The sequence below is a fragment of the Oxyura jamaicensis genome, chromosome 1, assembly GCF_011077185.1.
Source record: "Oxyura jamaicensis isolate SHBP4307 breed ruddy duck chromosome 1, BPBGC_Ojam_1.0, whole genome shotgun sequence".
In the NCBI taxonomy this organism is placed as follows: domain Eukaryota; kingdom Metazoa; phylum Chordata; class Aves; order Anseriformes; family Anatidae; genus Oxyura; species Oxyura jamaicensis.
In genome coordinates, this window is record NC_048893.1 from 43,917,310 (window position 1) to 43,934,409 (window position 17,100).

Here is a 17,100-nt window from a genome sequence, read left to right on the forward strand (position 1 = left end):
TATTTATTATATTTTTAATTATTTTTTATTAAATTTAAAAAAATTATTTATTTTAATTTATAACTATCCCCCCCCCCCCCCCCCCCCCCCCCAAAAAATATTTTACTGTGGCATTGTGAAAAGTGACTACTTCGTTAATTGAAAAAAATCAAAACCATGAATGCTTTGGAAGAAGAGAAAAAGATACTTCTTTGAAATACTGAGGCTTTTTCTTGACTTCATAGTCTTCAGCCTCTGAGGATAATTGAGCATATGTAACACAACAGTAGATTTTTTTTCTTTTCTCTTCAGTGACTCTCTGCTAATCTATGATTAGCGTATAATTTTAATGCTTGGTAACTAGATTACTAGGTTAATTTTTGTCTAGACCTTGTGTCAACCTACATGGTGGGAATTTTGAAAGGTATTGTTTTTAATATTGTTAAAATCCCCTTTGTTTACATCCTTCCATTGCTGAATGCAGAGTATTAGCCAGAAGCTGATGGCTGGGTTTGTGGAATGTTTGGACAATGAAGATGCAGAAGAATTAATTAATCCAGATGAGGGTATGTAAAAGGTTTCTCAAAAATTACTTGCACTTATCTTTTGCCTAGAATAAAATTAATGAAAGAAGGGGTTTTCAAGTCAGAAAACCCTTTTCTTGTGTTGTTCTGTAGAGACATGCCCTTAACAAAAGGAGAAGCATCCATGTCTTGTTAAAATACATCCATTTGTATGATGAGCCAGCTAGAAACGGAGTGTTTTCAGAAGAGGTGCATTTAAATTGCTTTGGATGTGTTATTCAGAGCTGTAATTTGACACTTTGGTCTTGTATTCCTCTATACTAACATAAGTTGATGGCTTACATTTATTGCATTTAATCTGAAGGCTCTGAAGATTATTCCTTTAAATCGATTGCTTTACTTCATTGTTCACCTAATCTTTTTTAATCAAGAGCTGGAGCCTGAAAAGCAGCGGGCACGCATCCATCATGAAACAAGGATCCATATTCTGAATCTCCTTATCACCTCTCTTGAGTGTAGTCCTCCCAGCCTTGCTCTGTATCTCCTGGGATATGAGCTCAAGAAACCTGTCAGCACCACAAATCTACAGGACCCAGGTATGAAGACAAAAAGTTGATCTTGCGTTTATTCAGTTCTTGTACCACCAACACTGAGAATATCCATCAGAAAATTAATGGGGAGACCTAGTTCCTCTGAATGTTAAGAATAAGAAAACAGGCCTTGTTCTAATCCTCAAAATCTGTATTCAGAGACAAGTTGAACCCAGGTGCCGTATTTTCAAATGCTTTAGAATTTGATCCTTTGTCTAAGTTGGATTATGGAATGGACTTGAAATTAGAGTTGTGGGAGAAAATGATAATTTTGAAGAGAAGTATAATTTTATTTACTGTTCAAATGCATTGTGGTTGTCAGCAATACAAAAAATTGATTTGGTGATCCAGGAAGTCCCTGTGTGTGACAAGACTTTGAACAAGTTACACAACTTGAGTACTCTTCTGCCCCTCCTCAAACGCCCATTTAAGATTAATTATCAAGTAGGAAAACAGTCTGGCTGTTTATCAATGTAAAAGAAAACGTTAAAGAAGATATATATACATACTTGAAATACCATATATACATATATTTCTAGAGTTGGTGTGAAAAATAGTGAAATAGGCTGTCTTGTTTGGCTGAGCTTCTGAGGAAGTGATCATGCATTCAGTGCAAGGCAGACATAGATAAACTTGATCAAGTTCAGAAGAGATGGTTGGGGCTGGAGCACTCACGTTATGAGGAGAGGTTTAGAGATTGGGACTTCAGCATGGAAAAGAGAAGGTTTGGGGGAACCTGATAACTGCCTTCCAATACCTACAAAGAAGTTAATGAGGGGAAAAGGCCAGGCTCTTCAGTCTTCTTCTCCTGCCATGCACCACTGTAGGCATAAACTGAAAAGAGGCTCTGAGCGAATATGGAAGAGTGAGAAAGGTGAAGCAGGGGAACGGGTTGGCTGGAGAGGACATAGTCTTCATGCTTGGGGGTTTGTCAAGATCCAGCTGTATAAAGCTATGAGCTTTATCCTGTCTGCTGTCATAGCTGACTCTACTTTGAGCAGTCGGTTGGAGTAGAGATTTCTTGGAGTTCCTTCAGATCTTAAGTACAGGATTCTTTCTCAGGTATTTTAAGGAATGTTTTATATAAACACATTGTGATCAACAGGTTTAATTTTTAGCTACTTAGAGAAGCCTGTTTCTTATGATCTTTGGGTCGGATGCTAGGGTCCCAGCAGATTTTGGTTGTTTATGGTTGTTTCTAGTTCTAAATGAAAAGTAGGTAGGGCCTGAATTTCATTTGGAAAAAAAAAAGTCTTAGAGTTATTTTATGTCTTATAAAGACACAAAGGCACAGAAAGACACCAGCCTCTTTTTTTTATCTGGAAAGTAACTTACAATGGCAGACCATGTTTTGCATATTTTGAAATTCTATATGTTCTGCGAGCATACAATTTTAGAGGGTATCATATGTCAGATCAGTAATAGACTGTCTCCAGGCTGTGAGAGATCCTTTCAGACTGCTTTGAATTATCCCATTAATAATGTGAAGAAAGAATGACCATAAGCTCTATGCCTAGGAATAATAATTTCCTACTAAAGCATAAATGATGTGTGTCCAAACACAGACGATTATTTCCCCTGTAAGAGTGGTGGTTGTTGATGCATTTACTGCTTAAGGGCATCTTGCTTGGTGGACTAAAGTAATAATTGGATAAAAGATGGATGCGAAGTGACAGAATTTTTGCTTCAGTCTTAAAGTCTTTTTTCCTTTTCCTCTTGGGTGCAGTGTTAGGTGCCTCTAGGAGAGTTATTGAACAATTGTGGTCATTTTATGACTAAATACAGAGATTTAAAACTTGCATCTGAAATTGTCAAATGAGTATTCAATTAAAGTGTAGGACCGACAACCCAAATTTTCATTTGGTTCATGCAGAATATTAAAATACCAATTGGATCTCTTTGTATAGAACTAAAGAGAAAATTCTTAAGGAAGTTTTGGTTGCATAATTTGTCTTCTTTCTGCAGAGTACATATAGATGTTTTCATGTTTTCATGTGATTTTTGCTAAAACAGTTTCTCTGTTTTAATTGAGAAAAATCTTTGGATGTTTTTGCTGCTGCTCTGTGGAGCAGTATAGTGCAGCACAAGGTATCTGAAGCATTTATTTTCTGTAATTCTGTGTTCTAATCTGCATTTACTATGGAGGCGTAGTAAATTCTGTATTTTGAAGGTGTTTTGGGTTGTCCACGGACTTGCCTTCACGCTATTTTGAACATACTGGAGAAGGGTACTGAAACAAGGAATGGGCCTACAGCAGTTCAGGAATCTCCTCATCTTGCAGAACTCTGTTACCAGGTATGCAACCTATTTTCTGTTGGCATATACTGAGAGTAGGCTTTAAATAAAATTAGCTCCTTCATGGTTGATGAACACAGATGGTGATGATATCGATAATATTTTTTGTTTTAAAAAGGATCTGACAGATTTTTTTATATATTGAACTCCTGATCTACCTTTTCCTATGCGAAAATGTATTATCTTCTAACAACACCAAAAAAAAAAAGTCTACACTCATGTCAGAGCTAGGAATTGGGTTGTACTTGCAAGGCTAATGATCTAAATATGTTTGGCAAGCCTCTGAGAGTCTTATGGCTACATGACAAGTTTGTTTTTAAATACCTGGAACTGCATTTTGCTGACATGTAATATGGCAGATAATTTTACTTGCTTATTTGATTATCTTCTTTATTCTGCAGCAGTGGTGTGTGTGTGTATAAAATACAGTCAGACAGAGCAGGCAGAGAAGATGATTGAATTTGACATGTGTGCTAAGTTAGTCGCTGTTTGGCCTTAAATCACACACCTTTATTGTGTGAATAATCTGTGACATCTAGAAAGTATTTTAAATATAAGTAATTAAAAGTGGAAGAGGCCATACTGTAGAAGAGGAAAAAGATGAAGATGATATTTCCTGTCTTGGTGAACCCAGAGAGTTAAAAAAGGTGCTTGTCTTTTAAGTGGAATGGACAAACTGAAAGGATTATAGAGTCATGTTGTGGGTGAGTAGTTGCTGTAGATGCCTGCCTGATGATAGCCCTTCAAAGCATAATTCGATGTATGTTATAAACAATATGTTGTGCTTTGGAGCAGGCTGCTCGGAAACTTAGTGAAAATACAGGTAATAATACTATTTGAGCAGTAAAACAGTTATGCTTCTTTTGCTTTGGTGGTTTTGCTTTGGTGGTTTTGTCCTGTTTGTTTCTTGTGAAATAAACTCCGTATGAGTACCTACTGTTTTTGATTTTTCAGGTGATCTATCAGTTGTGCGCATGTGCTGACACCTCGGGCCCAACTATGAGATACCTGAGGACCAGTCAGGATTTCTTATTCACTCAGCTGCAGTATTTGCCATTTTCTACCAGAGGTAACTTTTGTCCTTAGCTAAGGACAAAAAATTCAATGCCTCCTTTGTGTCTTTAGGAATCCCAGAGGAAAGATAGATACATAGCATAATGAGATTGAATTAATTGCTGCCTCTTTGCTAATCTTTTAGTTCTGATATTATTGAACTCTGCCTGCTTAGGAAGTTTGTATTGTTTTGCAGAACTCTTGTAAAAGAAGTTGTTAGTTTTGGAGCGTATCCAGTCTCCAGAAGAAAAACCTTATCTATCCTTTAATTATTGTTGTAGTTTTGTTAGATTTTGCTACAGCAAAAAAGGTGTATTTTGGAAAAGATGCTATGCAGAACGGGAGGGAGTAGAAGGTTGGTGGTTATAGCCACTTTTATCTTCTCTTCCTTAAAATAAGGATCTGGAGATTTTATTTGGTGCTGATGTCAGGTATGAAGTGAATGGATTTGTTTTAATGTTTATGACTGGCATTTCAAAGGTAGGCATCTTAAAACTGCATAAATGTACTTACTGGATTTGTCAGATGCTAGGCCTCCAGTCCTTTGTTAGATGACAGTTGTCTTAGCATTCAAATGCACATATCCAGAATGGGGGAAGTACTTTTGATGGTCTCTTACATAACTTAAGAATGGAAAGGAGATTCATGTAGAATACGAAGATCCTTGGAGACCCAGGTTCAAGCCTTAACTTAAACACGAAATAATAATTCACATGGGGGTAAACATCTGACTTTCACTGAAATGATAATTGATCTTACTTGCTCATAGATTCCCCATAATGGCTTTGAGTACAGGTTACGTCCAGATTTTTTTGTATGTACATACTCTTAAACCCATGCCTGTGTATGAGTCTTTCAAGACATTCACGTGCATTGAATGGCATTTGTCAGATCCCTCAGTCTCTTGTGAACAAATGGTGAGCAATTCACAAGTAATGACAGGTTCTAAAAGCTTTCTCAAATGAAGAAATGCTTTCCTTGGAGTAAACAACGTTATTTATGTTCAGTTTTATAAGAGTTCTCTTATCTCCACCCAGAGCATGAGATTTCAACGCTGAACCAAATGTCCTGGTTGATGAAAACTGCAGCGATAGAAATGCGAGTGACATCACTGAACCGCCAACGCTCACATACGCAGAGACTGCTGCATCTGCTGCTGGATGACATGCCCGTGAAACCCTACTTGGGTAAGAAGAACTTGCTGTGATGACATGTGGCTATATGCCTTGACATGTGTCTGTGCCCTCTCAAAACATGTGCGCGTGCCAAATACCTCTAGACAGTTGTAGAAGCCACACATGTGGACGCCAAGTGCCTCCAGGCACTTGTACAAGCCACATGACTCGCCATGTGTGAACAAGCATGTTGGGCACATGTTTGAATGTGTGACCATGCCTGGGCTTAGCAGCATCCACAAGAGTTTTTGGTGCACACATGTGAACATGCATGTGCTTGTCAGTGTTCATACATTTTTGGATGACACACTGGAAGACGTGGACACGTTTGTGCTTGTCAATGTACCACACAATTTCAAGCCACACATGTAAATACATGTGAACACACGTGCTCACCAATAGCCTCCACATGTATTTTTGGGCACCATGTGAGAATACACATGCATGTACATGCCAAAGGCTTCCACATTCTCAGGGAACATAGTTGAATACATGTTAATAGATGTGTACACACTGAATGCTTCCACATGTGTTTTCAGGCAATGCATGTGAACATGTCTGCATGCCACAGGTCTCCACACATTTTGGGGTAACACCGGTGAATGTGTGTATGTCAGTATTGATAAAGTAGGTGGTATTTATTTGTTATTTCTTCTGATTATTTATGCTTCAGGTGATGGTGAAGGCGGGATAGAAGATGAAAGTCGGTCTGTCAGTGGGTTTCTCCACTTTGATACTGCCTCTAAAGGTAACCTTTCTGGGCATTGATTATTTCTCTGTAAAATTTTTCTGTTCCTGAACTGGGGAGGCTGCTTCTAGAAGGGACACTGAAAAATGAAATTATAGGCTTTCAGAACAGCAGCAGTACATGAAATAATTTTATTTAGCTGGAAAAAAATGAATTTCAGAACCTTGACATAGTTGGTTGGAGAGTGGAAAATACTGGACTCAAAAGGAAGGTAGAGTATTCTCTACTTAAGTGTCTGTGGAAGGGTGAAATGGGAGGTGGCAGTCTGTAAATTCCTGGGAACAGGAAGAGCAGTGAGACTATTGCTAAGACAGAATGCGTTTATTTGTGGCAAAGAATATAAATAGCAAGCAATTGACCTTAGATTTCTTACTGCGTATTTAAGCTTCACCAAAAGACTGCATGGTTCTCCTTGAAAACCAGCCTGTTCTTTAAGAGACGAAGTTTAGAATCTTGTAGTAGTAAGTTGGATTAAATATATATATAAAAATAGAGTAATAGAAAACAACAGAGATAAGAATTTAAGACTCTAGAGAATGTTTTAAGCGCCTTCTTGAGATCGCTTGCGTTTTCTGAAGATTTAATGTTCTCTCCTGAACCTTTACACATTAAGATTTGAATTTTCAAAGGTAAGCTTTTCATAGGCTCATTTGCAATCCTTTTTAATCTGTTTTCTTCTTTTTTTTATCTCCCTGTTATATTTTGGACTACAATCTGAATTGATTTACTTCTCCAGTACGCAGGAAGATCTTAAGTATTCTGGATTCGATTGACTTCAGCCAGGACATTCCAGAGCCTTTGCAGCTGGATTTTTTTGACCGAACTCAGATTGAGCAAGTAATTGCTAATTGTGAACACAAGAATGCACGTGGGCAAGTGGTCTGCAACGTCAAGGTGCGCAGTAGTTCGTGTTATCAAATTGTGTGCCATTTATATCTTGATAATCATTTAGTTTTTAAAATCAATTAGTGTATTAATGAGACTTTGAAACTTGTTTTCATGTGAAGAGTATACCTGTTTCAGATGTGCATAATTTATGCAAACTGTTTGGGTTATTTTTTCTTCTGTATTGCACGTGCTGATTTCTCATTTGCACGTGACAGATGTGTTGGTTTAAGACACTTTGAGGAAATATTTTGTTTTAATGTTTTTCGTACCTCAGAACACCCAAATGATATTGCAGAAATGACTTCTATCTACCTTATTTCATTGTTCTGCAACACACAACTGTGTGGTTCTGCATATTTGTATACAATTATGCACATAGTATAGTTGTGCACCGCGGTAGTTCTTAAAGGCTTCAGTTAACATAGCATTGCATTGTGGTAAGTAATTGACAAGTATTTAATAAATAGTCCTGAAAATTTTGTGGTCAAAAAGACAGTGGACAAAGCAGGAGTGGAAAGAATGGCAAGGTGATCTTGCTGGCATTAGGAAAACAGCTATTCCGTATTAGAAACCAGCTATTCTGTATTACAAAATGTTTTAGTCTTGAAACAAACCCTTAATCCTGCACAAGAAGACTATAGTGGAGGTTGAAGAGAAGAGGGAGTGGTGATGTATTAGAAGAACTAATGAAAGGACATAACTTTGGAACACAAGGAAATGAAAGTGTGCAAAAAATGAGAAGGGCAGTAAGCAAGAAGAGGTTGGACAGCTCCCAAAAGCAGTTAGAGAACGAAATACGGAAGAAATCGAGAAAATAAATGAAACTTACTTGAATCTTGTTAGTATTTTAGTTGCACCTGTTGCTTCGTAGCTACCTCCTTTTAGAAGACAAATACATCTTTTTTCTGATTGAAGTTTTTTTTAATCCCTTTTCAATTTCAGCATCTACGCAGAGTTCTGCTTGCAGAAGTCAATGCCCTTCAAGGAATGGCAGCAATTGGTCAGAGACCTTTACTTATGGAAGTAAGTATAGAAAAAATAAATAGCTGTTGTTGTTCTTGGTGGATTTCATAAACCATCAAGCAGTAAGCTTTACCATGAAAACTTGCAGATTTGAGTCCTGAAATTTGAGTTAGTAATTTCTTAAGGGAAAAAAAAAGACATAAATATTTGATAAGAGAAACTACTTAACATACTGTTCTACCTACAATAGCAGCCAATTTCATCTTGCCTGTCTCTTGTAGGGGATGACAATTCATTTGTTCTTTCTTCTATACAGCTGTAGTTTCTGTGAACGTGGAGGAGCTTAGTGCTTAATTATTTTTTGAGTTTCCTACCATATTTTAGTTTTATTTGAAATTGACTAAGTGGATTTGAAAATCAAAAGATGCAGGAGATGTGGCTCACACTTAAGACAATACACAAACAGCTTTTTCACGGTTGTCTGTTTTGATTTTTAAAGTATATATATATATTACTATGCACTTGAGACGTTCTTGGTGAAAAGACCTTGTGAAAAGCAACTCAGAATTGGATTGGCGTATCTTGTTAAAATGATCATGGCAGCTTGTTTCTGATAATCAGAAGACCCACCTATTTTTTTTCCAAAGATGACTACTAGTAGATTAAAACTTGTAATGTTGAAATATGTTATTGCCATTAATCTATTTTAGCATATTGTAATTCAGTTCCTTTTTCATGGTTGTTCAGGAGATCAACACTATCCTGCAGTATGTAGTGGAGCGGAATAAGTTGCTACAGTGCCTCCATGCTAAGAGGCATGCTTTAGAGTCGTGGAGACAGCTGGTGGAAATTATACTCACTGCCTGCCCCCAGGATCTTATACAGGCTGAAGACAGACAACTGATTATCCGTGATCTGTTACAGGATGTGCATGACAAGGTAATGCTCTATTGGAAGCCAACCCTTTCTTTGAACTTTGTTGTTATGACGTTTTATATGAAACAGAAACTACTCTTCAAGTAGCACTTTTGACCATAATCAAGAAAAAATCGTCCGCTTTTAGTATTATTTTCAGCTTTTTGATTGCTATTATGCTGAAGTTTGAATGCACCGTTGGGCAGAGGGGATACTCTGTATTTTTGCATAGCTACTGTGAACTGCAAGCCATGTATTGATGAATTGGTCTGGAAAGGGTGGGTGAAAAGGTAACAGCCCATTTGAGGAGGCACTGAACATAAAAGAAGGCACTGAAGTGATGAAAGCAGCCAGTACTGCACTTGTTAATTTATTGCAATTAGATGACACTCCTTAAATCCTACCACTGCTTCTTTTGAAAATTAAAGAAGAGTTGAATGAAACATCAGAGTAGAAAAAGTAAGATTTTACTAATAAACCAACTCAAACAACAGCACATTCCTTCCTGGTTGTTATCTAGATTTAATTACCATCTTGCCTGTGATTTGTGGAAATAAAACCCAGGAAGCTAATGGTCTTCTCGATTAAAACGTGTTCAACATATTTTTTTCTGGATGTGTTTCATCTAACACTGATTTTGATTTGTTTTAAATAATGTTATATTAATGAATTCCTTTTGAATATATAAATGAAATAGCTGTGAGAGACTAAATTAATTGCTTTAATAGCTCATGAAATCAGACACTTACCTACTTCGTTTTCTTATTTTGTTTGTGTCTTTGTTTGTTTGTTTTCTTCTATGTTAAGATCCTGGATGATGATGCAGCTCAGGAGCTGATGCCGGTGGTGGCAGGGGCTGTGTTCACCCTGACTGCCCACCTGAGCCAGTCTGTGAAAACAGAGCAGAAACAGCCACTTTCAGTCCCAATGACGGGACAGTCCCAATATGTCTTGATGCTGGATGGTTCTTTTGCCTCATCACCTGGCTCTGAGAACATATCCATAGGTTTTGCTTCCATTGGTGACTCCTCCCTCCACATCATTTTAAAAAAGCTGCTGGATTTCATTTTGAAAACAGGTGTGTTATCCTTTGCCTTCATGGGGATTCTAACCACCAAGAGTAGAAAGAAGGACTGAACTGCTCAAGTTTTTTTTTTTTTTATAGCAGCCAATCTGGTAGATCTTCCGTGATTACTACTGGTATCTTATAAGTGATGCTACTAGCAAGAAAAAAATTAATAAAAGCATTTTTTTGAAATCTGAACAAGCAGAAGAAAGATGTGTAAATAACTTTGAAGGGAATTTCGTATTTAAGTGTTTATAGCAGCATAAAGTTGCTGAAGATCCTCATAAATACTTTATTATACAAGCAGTAGAACTCTAATTTAAAAAATCTATTTGATTTATTTCTGCCAGCACTGCCACAGAAAAGTGTAATTGTCAGTGGAAGATAGCGTTATGGAATTTGTATCTATTTGGTTCTAACTATGATTACTTCTTGTGAACAGGTGGTGGCTTCCAGAGAGTGAGGACACATCTTTATGGATCACTGCTTTATTATTTACAGATTGCCCAGAGACCAGATGAACCAGACACTTTAGAAGCCGGTATGGTCCAATTGTATTTTAGGAAAGAGCAGAAAAAAAATTTCTTACTAAACCTGAACTATATAGTTCATGCGTGCTGAATTGTCTCCTGGAAGTAGATAGGTTATGTAGATAGAAACCATCTTACTCCAGGATGAAGTAAGGAGGTGGGCAGGCTGAGAAGCATCAGGGAGTCAGAGAACTGGTTGACTAGTTGGCTCTGCCATCCTTGAGGCAGGCTCCTCAGCCAGCTGCAGCCACTGCACAAGAAAAAAAGGTTTTCCTACGCTCTTGCTGCCAGGCAGAGGAAGGGATCTGAGAGATGGGGGGAAGTGGAAGCAGGTTTCTGTTTGGCATAGCAGGCAAACCCCCCTGCTGCATGCCTCACCTTCCTAGGCACCCCTACACAACAGGTATGAGGCTCTGAAGCTTGATGGGCAAGCAAATGACAATGTGGATAAAGGTCCATCCACAGTGGGGGAGGGGAGTTGCCTAGGGCAAGTCAACCTATGCCCAACATCACAACAATCCCCACCAAGAAAAAAAGAAGGGTTATAGTCATAGGGGAGTCCCTTCTGAAGGGAACGGAAAGCCCAGCTAGACCCGACTCATAGGGAAGTCTGCTGTGTCCCTGGGGCACAGATAAGAGATGTTACTCATAGAGCCATTTACCTGGTATACAACTCTGTTTATTACCCTGTATTGGTTTTTTAAGTTGGCAGTGATGAGGTGGCAAAGAGAAGCCAAAGACCAATCAAAAGGGACTTCAGGGGTCTTTAAGGGACTGCATGCTGATGAGGCCCTTCAGTCTGCCCCATGAGGGACTGAATTGAATATAAGACATCTGGTGCATTCCTATACATACACACACAGCCTGAGAAATAAGCATTTCAGCTCCCTGAAATGCTTGTATACTAATGCACGTAGCATGGGAAACAAGCAGGAGGAGTTGGCAGCCACAGTGCAATTAGAAAGCTATGATCTAATTGCTATCACAGAAACGTGGTGGGATGAATCACACAGCTGGAACATTGGAACAGAGGGCTACAGGCTTTACAGGAGAGACAGGAAGGGAAAGAAGGGTGGGGGTATTGCCCTCTATGTTAAGAACTGGATAGACTGAGAGAAGTTCCCTCTGAGAAACGGCCAAGAGCAGGTTGAGAGGCTGTGGGTAAAAATTAAGGACCAGATCAAAAAAGGACATCTCGTGGTTGGGGTCCACCAATACTAGAGGCTGCCTAATCAAGAGGAGCCCGTTGGTGAGGCCTTCTTGCTCCAACTACAGGAAGCATTGCGCTCGCAGCACTCTCATCCTCCTGGGGGATTTCAACCACCTGGCTGTTTGCTAGGAAAGCCATGTGGCAAGAAGTAAGCAATCCAGGAGACTCCTGGAGTCCATTGAGGACAACTTCCTTGTCCAGGTGTTAGACAAACCAACCAAAGGAGAAGCGTTACTGGACCTGGTGCTCACCAGCGCAGAACCCCAAAGATTGATATTCTTTCTGTTCTTTTAGTTAAAGACCCCAGGGGAAAACAAACAAAATCATAAAACAAAGCCAAAAAGAGTCAACAAAAAATGTGTTTTTCAAGCCAGTTGGATTTGTTAATGACTTGAATACTTGACTTGCCAACATTTGTAACCATTATTTCATCTTAGAGCTTGAATGAGGATGGAACAACAAACTTGGGTTTATTAACTATGCATGAAGGCTTCTACTGCTTGTTACTTGGTCAGCTTTTTGAGCTATGGTAGTGAAAATAACTATGGAATTGTTATGACCTCTCAGTATTTTATTGCTGACTTTGAAACCAGGACTTCTCTACTTCACTTATCGCTTACTTCCCTTCAAACTAAGTGTTTTGGTCCGAGTGAAAGTTCTCAGGCTTAATGGATGTTCTGAGTTACGTGTATTGAAACTTGGAATAGTTTTAGGCAAGTTATTTACAAGTATGGCATAAGTATACAAGTACAAATGTTTTTTAGTTCTGTCTGGTATTTGTGAGAGATTTAGAAAAAAATGCATTTGTAGGAAAACATCTGCACTTCAATCAAACACCCCCGGCCCTTGTTTATGGTATTTCTGTTGCAAGATAGAGAATGCCCTGAAGGATATAGCCTCAGCTGTACTGTAGCTAAGCAAATGCTAAGCTGCCCATCTTTTAAATTTTTCCTTTTTTGTTATACTTGTTTTTTACAGCTAAGAAAACGATGTGGGAACGTCTGACAGCTCCTGAAGATGTGTTTAGTAAATTGCAACGAGAAAACATGGCAATTATTGAGAGTTATGGGGCAGCTCTCATGGAAGTGGTCTGTCGCGATGCTTGTGATGGTCATGAGATTGGCCGGGTAAATAAATCTATTCCTCTGCAATCACTGTTTTGTTTGTTTTAAAGAACATTTTACTGCTGTGCAGAGAAGGAAAATTTCATGAGGTAGAACTAGAAAACATTCTTTGTAGATGCTTATTCTTTCACATTTCTGTCCTATCGTTGATTCTTCAAGTTGCTAAAAGTAGGTACGTACGTGCATATTAATTTCTCAATCAGGTATGTGTCCCTTTGTTTAACAATAAAGGTAGCAAGCACTGCTGCAAGAGACTGTAGGCATGAACTGCTGTGACTATTATCTGTTATCTTTAAATCATGTACTTACTGGTTTATTTTCTCACTTTGGGAAAGTTTGGTAACTTGAGAAAGAAATACTTTCTGACGGGAATCTAGTCAAAATGCAAAGTAGTTTTACTTCGTATTTCTGCTTGTAGCAACACTTCATTAAAAATATTGTGGCATAGTTAGCAAACAGCATCTGTAATATTTTGTTAGAGGATAAGTAGTAGAGGAAAGGCAATTTGCTTGTTCTGTACTAACATGTTAAGAAATATTAGAATATTTTCCCATAAGGGGTTATGAAATGCACTCTGCTTTTAAGAAGCTGTTAGAAGCAACTCCCTAGCATTTAATATTTTTAGGTATGTGTTAGATCTCATTAATCTCATAGATTTAATTCTGGTTTGTTTTTTTTTCTTGGTTCAGTTCTGTTTTTTATTTTCTCCTTTTTCCATCCTAGATGTTGGCATTGGCTTTGCTTGATCGTATTGTTTCGGTAGACAAGCAGCAGCAGTGGCTATTGTATCTCTCCAATAGTGGCTACCTGAAGGTGCTTGTGGATAGCCTAGCAGATGATGATGTGACTCTTCAGAGCTTACTCACACCGCAGCCCCCTCTACTTAAAGCGCTGTACACATATGAGTCCAAAATGGTAAGAGCACTTAAGGAACAATTTTGTGTTGTTTTTAAATAAAAGTTGCTTGTCTATACTTTACATTGACTGTACTCAGAGATACTGTACGAAAATAATAGAATTTGAAATGGTGCTAAAATAGAGACATAATTTTAATAGGTCTCATTGCGCATCTCCAATTTTAAGTACTTATGCTTTTCCTTTGTTCTCTAGGCATTCCTCACCAGGGTAGCTAAAAGTCAGCAAGGGGCTTTAGAACTGTTGAGGTCTGGTGTGATTGTGAGGCTGGCACAGTGTCAAATATATGACATGCGACCTGAAACAGACCATCAAGGGTAAGTGTTGGTTTCCTGGCTGATTTCGAAACTGTAATACAGTCCTGGGAGAACATGACATCTTTTTATAGCTATAAGTCTTTTGAGTAAGTATTTGTGGGTGTATTTTTTGTGTGTGTTTAGTTTAAAACTTTAAACCTATTTTATTGAGAGGAAAATTCCAAATAACTGGGTGTCCAGTTGCTTATACTATGTAAAGTCCTATTTGTTTGATTCCTTATATAGGAATGGTCTATGTGTTGTTAGTATATTTTTTTTTTTATTAATTTAGCTTGTAATGTTTGAAAAACAGCCTGCTATACCTCTTTTGGGGAATTTGTAATTGGTGAACTAAAGGTACAAAGTTTGTCCTCCCGTGAGGTGCACTAACAGAGTAAATGTAATTTCATGTGTTTTTTTTAAAAAAACGTTACAGTTATTTATTGCTTGACCAGTTTCTTGGTGTGTTGCTGTATTGTTGGTTATTGCGAGATGACTGAGAAATCTCAGAGAAAAAAACACACATTTAGGGGAAATCACTGTGGTTGATTTCAAACCTCAGTTTTGCTTTTCATTTACAGTTCTTAGCGACACAGTGTGGGTTCAAACACTTTGGAAACAAGTAAGACGTAGACAAGTAAGCAAGTTTGCCAATGACACCAAGGTGTGTGGTGCAGTTGACACACTAGAAGGAAGGGATGCCATCCAGAAGGACCTGATGCCATCTGAAGCCACCAGAGGCTTCAGAGGTGGGCCCATGGGAACCTCATGAAGTTGAACAAGGCTAAGTGCAAGGTCCTGCACCTGGGCTGGGCCAATTCCAAGCACAAATACAAACTGGGTGGAGAATGGATTGAGAGCAGCCCTGAGGAGAAGGATTTGGGGGTGTTGGTTGATGAAAAACTAAGTATAAGTCAACAATGTGTGCTTGCAGCCCAGAAAGCCAACTGGATCTTGGGCTGCATCAAAAGAAGTGTGGCCAGCGGGTCAAGGGAGGTGATTTTTCTTTCTCTATTCTTCTCTCATGAGACCGTACCTGGAGAGCTGTGTTCAGCTCTGAGATCTCCAACACAAGAATTACATGGACCTGTCAGAGTGAGTCCAGAGGAGGGCCACGAGGATGATCGGAGGGCTGGAGCAGCACTCCTGAAGAAGGGCTGTTCAACCTGCAGAAGAGGAGGCTCTGGGGAGACTTCTGTAGCTGCCTTCCAGTATCTAAAGGGGGCCTCCAGGAGAGCTGGGGAAGGACTCTTTGTCAGGGATGTGTCAATAGCTGTGTGTCATAAATATGTTGATTTTCCAAAATAAACTCAGTTCAACTACAGGACTATTATTGAAATATGAATGTTTGCAGATTCTTGAGGGTAGTTTTAAGTCAAGGCTCTGCTTCTCTAGTGGGCCTTACTTCTATTTATCTTTTTTCTTCACTTTTTCCCCCCCACTAAACCTCTTAAGAATGTATGGAATGAGAGATCCCCCAGTCTTCATTCCTGCTCCAGTGGAACGTTATCGCCAGATTCTTCTCCCAGCCCTTCAGCTGTGTCAAGTGATCCTCACATCCAGCATGGCACAACACCTACAAGCAGCAGGACAGGTAAGTTCCAAAAGATGCTAGTTACTGCTTATTCAATCAAATTATGTTTTGCCTTGCTTTGGAAGTAAGCTTTTCTAAAACAACATTTTTTCTGGTTTGGGAGATCACTCTAAAGTGACTCAGAAGAGCAGAAGCATTGCTTCCTCTTTGCCTTACACTAAATTTTGAGATAATCATACTTCTCTTTTCTTTTTGTGGTACAGGTTTTGCGGTTTCTCATTGCCCATTCAGATACTATTCAGGCAATCCTGAGGTGTCAAGATGTTAGTGTTGGATCTCTCCAGGAGCTGGCCTTCCTGACAGGAATAATCAGCAAGGCAGCTTTGCCTGGTAGGAACTGTGGATTTGAAGTCTGTTACCTACATTTGCATGAATCTCAATTTGTTTTCTATGAAATAACAGCAAGACGTATCAGGGAATACATAAAACACACAGAATTCTCTGGAGATATTCAGCCCTGGAAAAAATAGGGAAATGTTAAATTATTGTTCTTGAAGTAAGTATGGTGGATTTGCAGTGGACACAGTGTCCATGTTAATGTGCATTTGACTTCCCATTTTCTTTTCATTATGCCAACTGGCAGTAAGTACTTTTTGTCTATGGGATCATTTGCTAATAGAAGTGTTCAAAGTGCATATGGTATCTTCAAAACGAACTTTCATTCAGAAAATTCTAAAACTGAAATTGAAGACAGAAAACTTTTGTGTATATTTGATATTGTTTTCAACATTTGTATTTATTTTAAAAATAAAACTTCCAAGAAAAAGCGCTGTGGAGGACATTCATGAGGAATGTCTGATTACAGTAGGATGGAGTGCAGAGTTGTGGATTGAGGCCAAATGTTCATTTGCTTACAGTATACTGTGCTTGCATAACAGCTGCAAGTTTCATGCTAGCCTCCCTCCCCCCCCATCTTTTTTTAATTAGTTAGCAGAACAGTAAGCTCCATAGCATGTATACTAGCTGCTTTCATATCTGAATGCTTTCCTCAAAAAATGAGCAAAATTTAGTTGTTTTGCTGATTTTTTTTTTCTGACCAATGCTTATATTTAAATATATATACTGCATATATATATATATATATATATATAAACAGTTAATTTAATGTCTGTATCTTTTTATCAGGAGTGCTAAATGAGCTGGATGTTGACATTAATGAAGGGACGCAGATGGAGCTACAAGGACATATAGGTCGATTTCAGGTAATAAAGTTACCCGCTTAACACTTGTTGTTT

The 17,100-nt window shown here is 38.5% G+C and overlaps 1 protein-coding gene across 2 annotated transcripts in view; it reads left to right on the forward strand.

Annotated features, from left to right (window-relative positions):
* The window catches only part of NUP205 (nucleoporin 205), a 53,867-nt gene that overhangs the window by 27,981 nt on the left and 8,786 nt on the right, over positions 1-17,100 (forward strand). For both annotated transcript variants that reach the window (XM_035336101.1, XM_035336109.1), the window contains exons 20-36: positions 464-545; positions 935-1,099; positions 3,264-3,388; positions 4,343-4,457; positions 5,479-5,628; positions 6,290-6,364; positions 7,101-7,258; positions 8,195-8,275; positions 8,963-9,154; positions 9,938-10,208; positions 10,639-10,737; positions 12,915-13,063; positions 13,784-13,975; positions 14,171-14,292; positions 15,727-15,865; positions 16,069-16,195; positions 16,991-17,067. In XM_035336101.1, the coding sequence (XP_035191992.1) occupies positions 464-545; positions 935-1,099; positions 3,264-3,388; positions 4,343-4,457; positions 5,479-5,628; positions 6,290-6,364; positions 7,101-7,258; positions 8,195-8,275; positions 8,963-9,154; positions 9,938-10,208; positions 10,639-10,737; positions 12,915-13,063; positions 13,784-13,975; positions 14,171-14,292; positions 15,727-15,865; positions 16,069-16,195; positions 16,991-17,067 (2,319 nt within the window). The remainder of the gene's footprint in view (positions 1-463; positions 546-934; positions 1,100-3,263; positions 3,389-4,342; positions 4,458-5,478; positions 5,629-6,289; positions 6,365-7,100; positions 7,259-8,194; positions 8,276-8,962; positions 9,155-9,937; positions 10,209-10,638; positions 10,738-12,914; positions 13,064-13,783; positions 13,976-14,170; positions 14,293-15,726; positions 15,866-16,068; positions 16,196-16,990; positions 17,068-17,100) is intronic.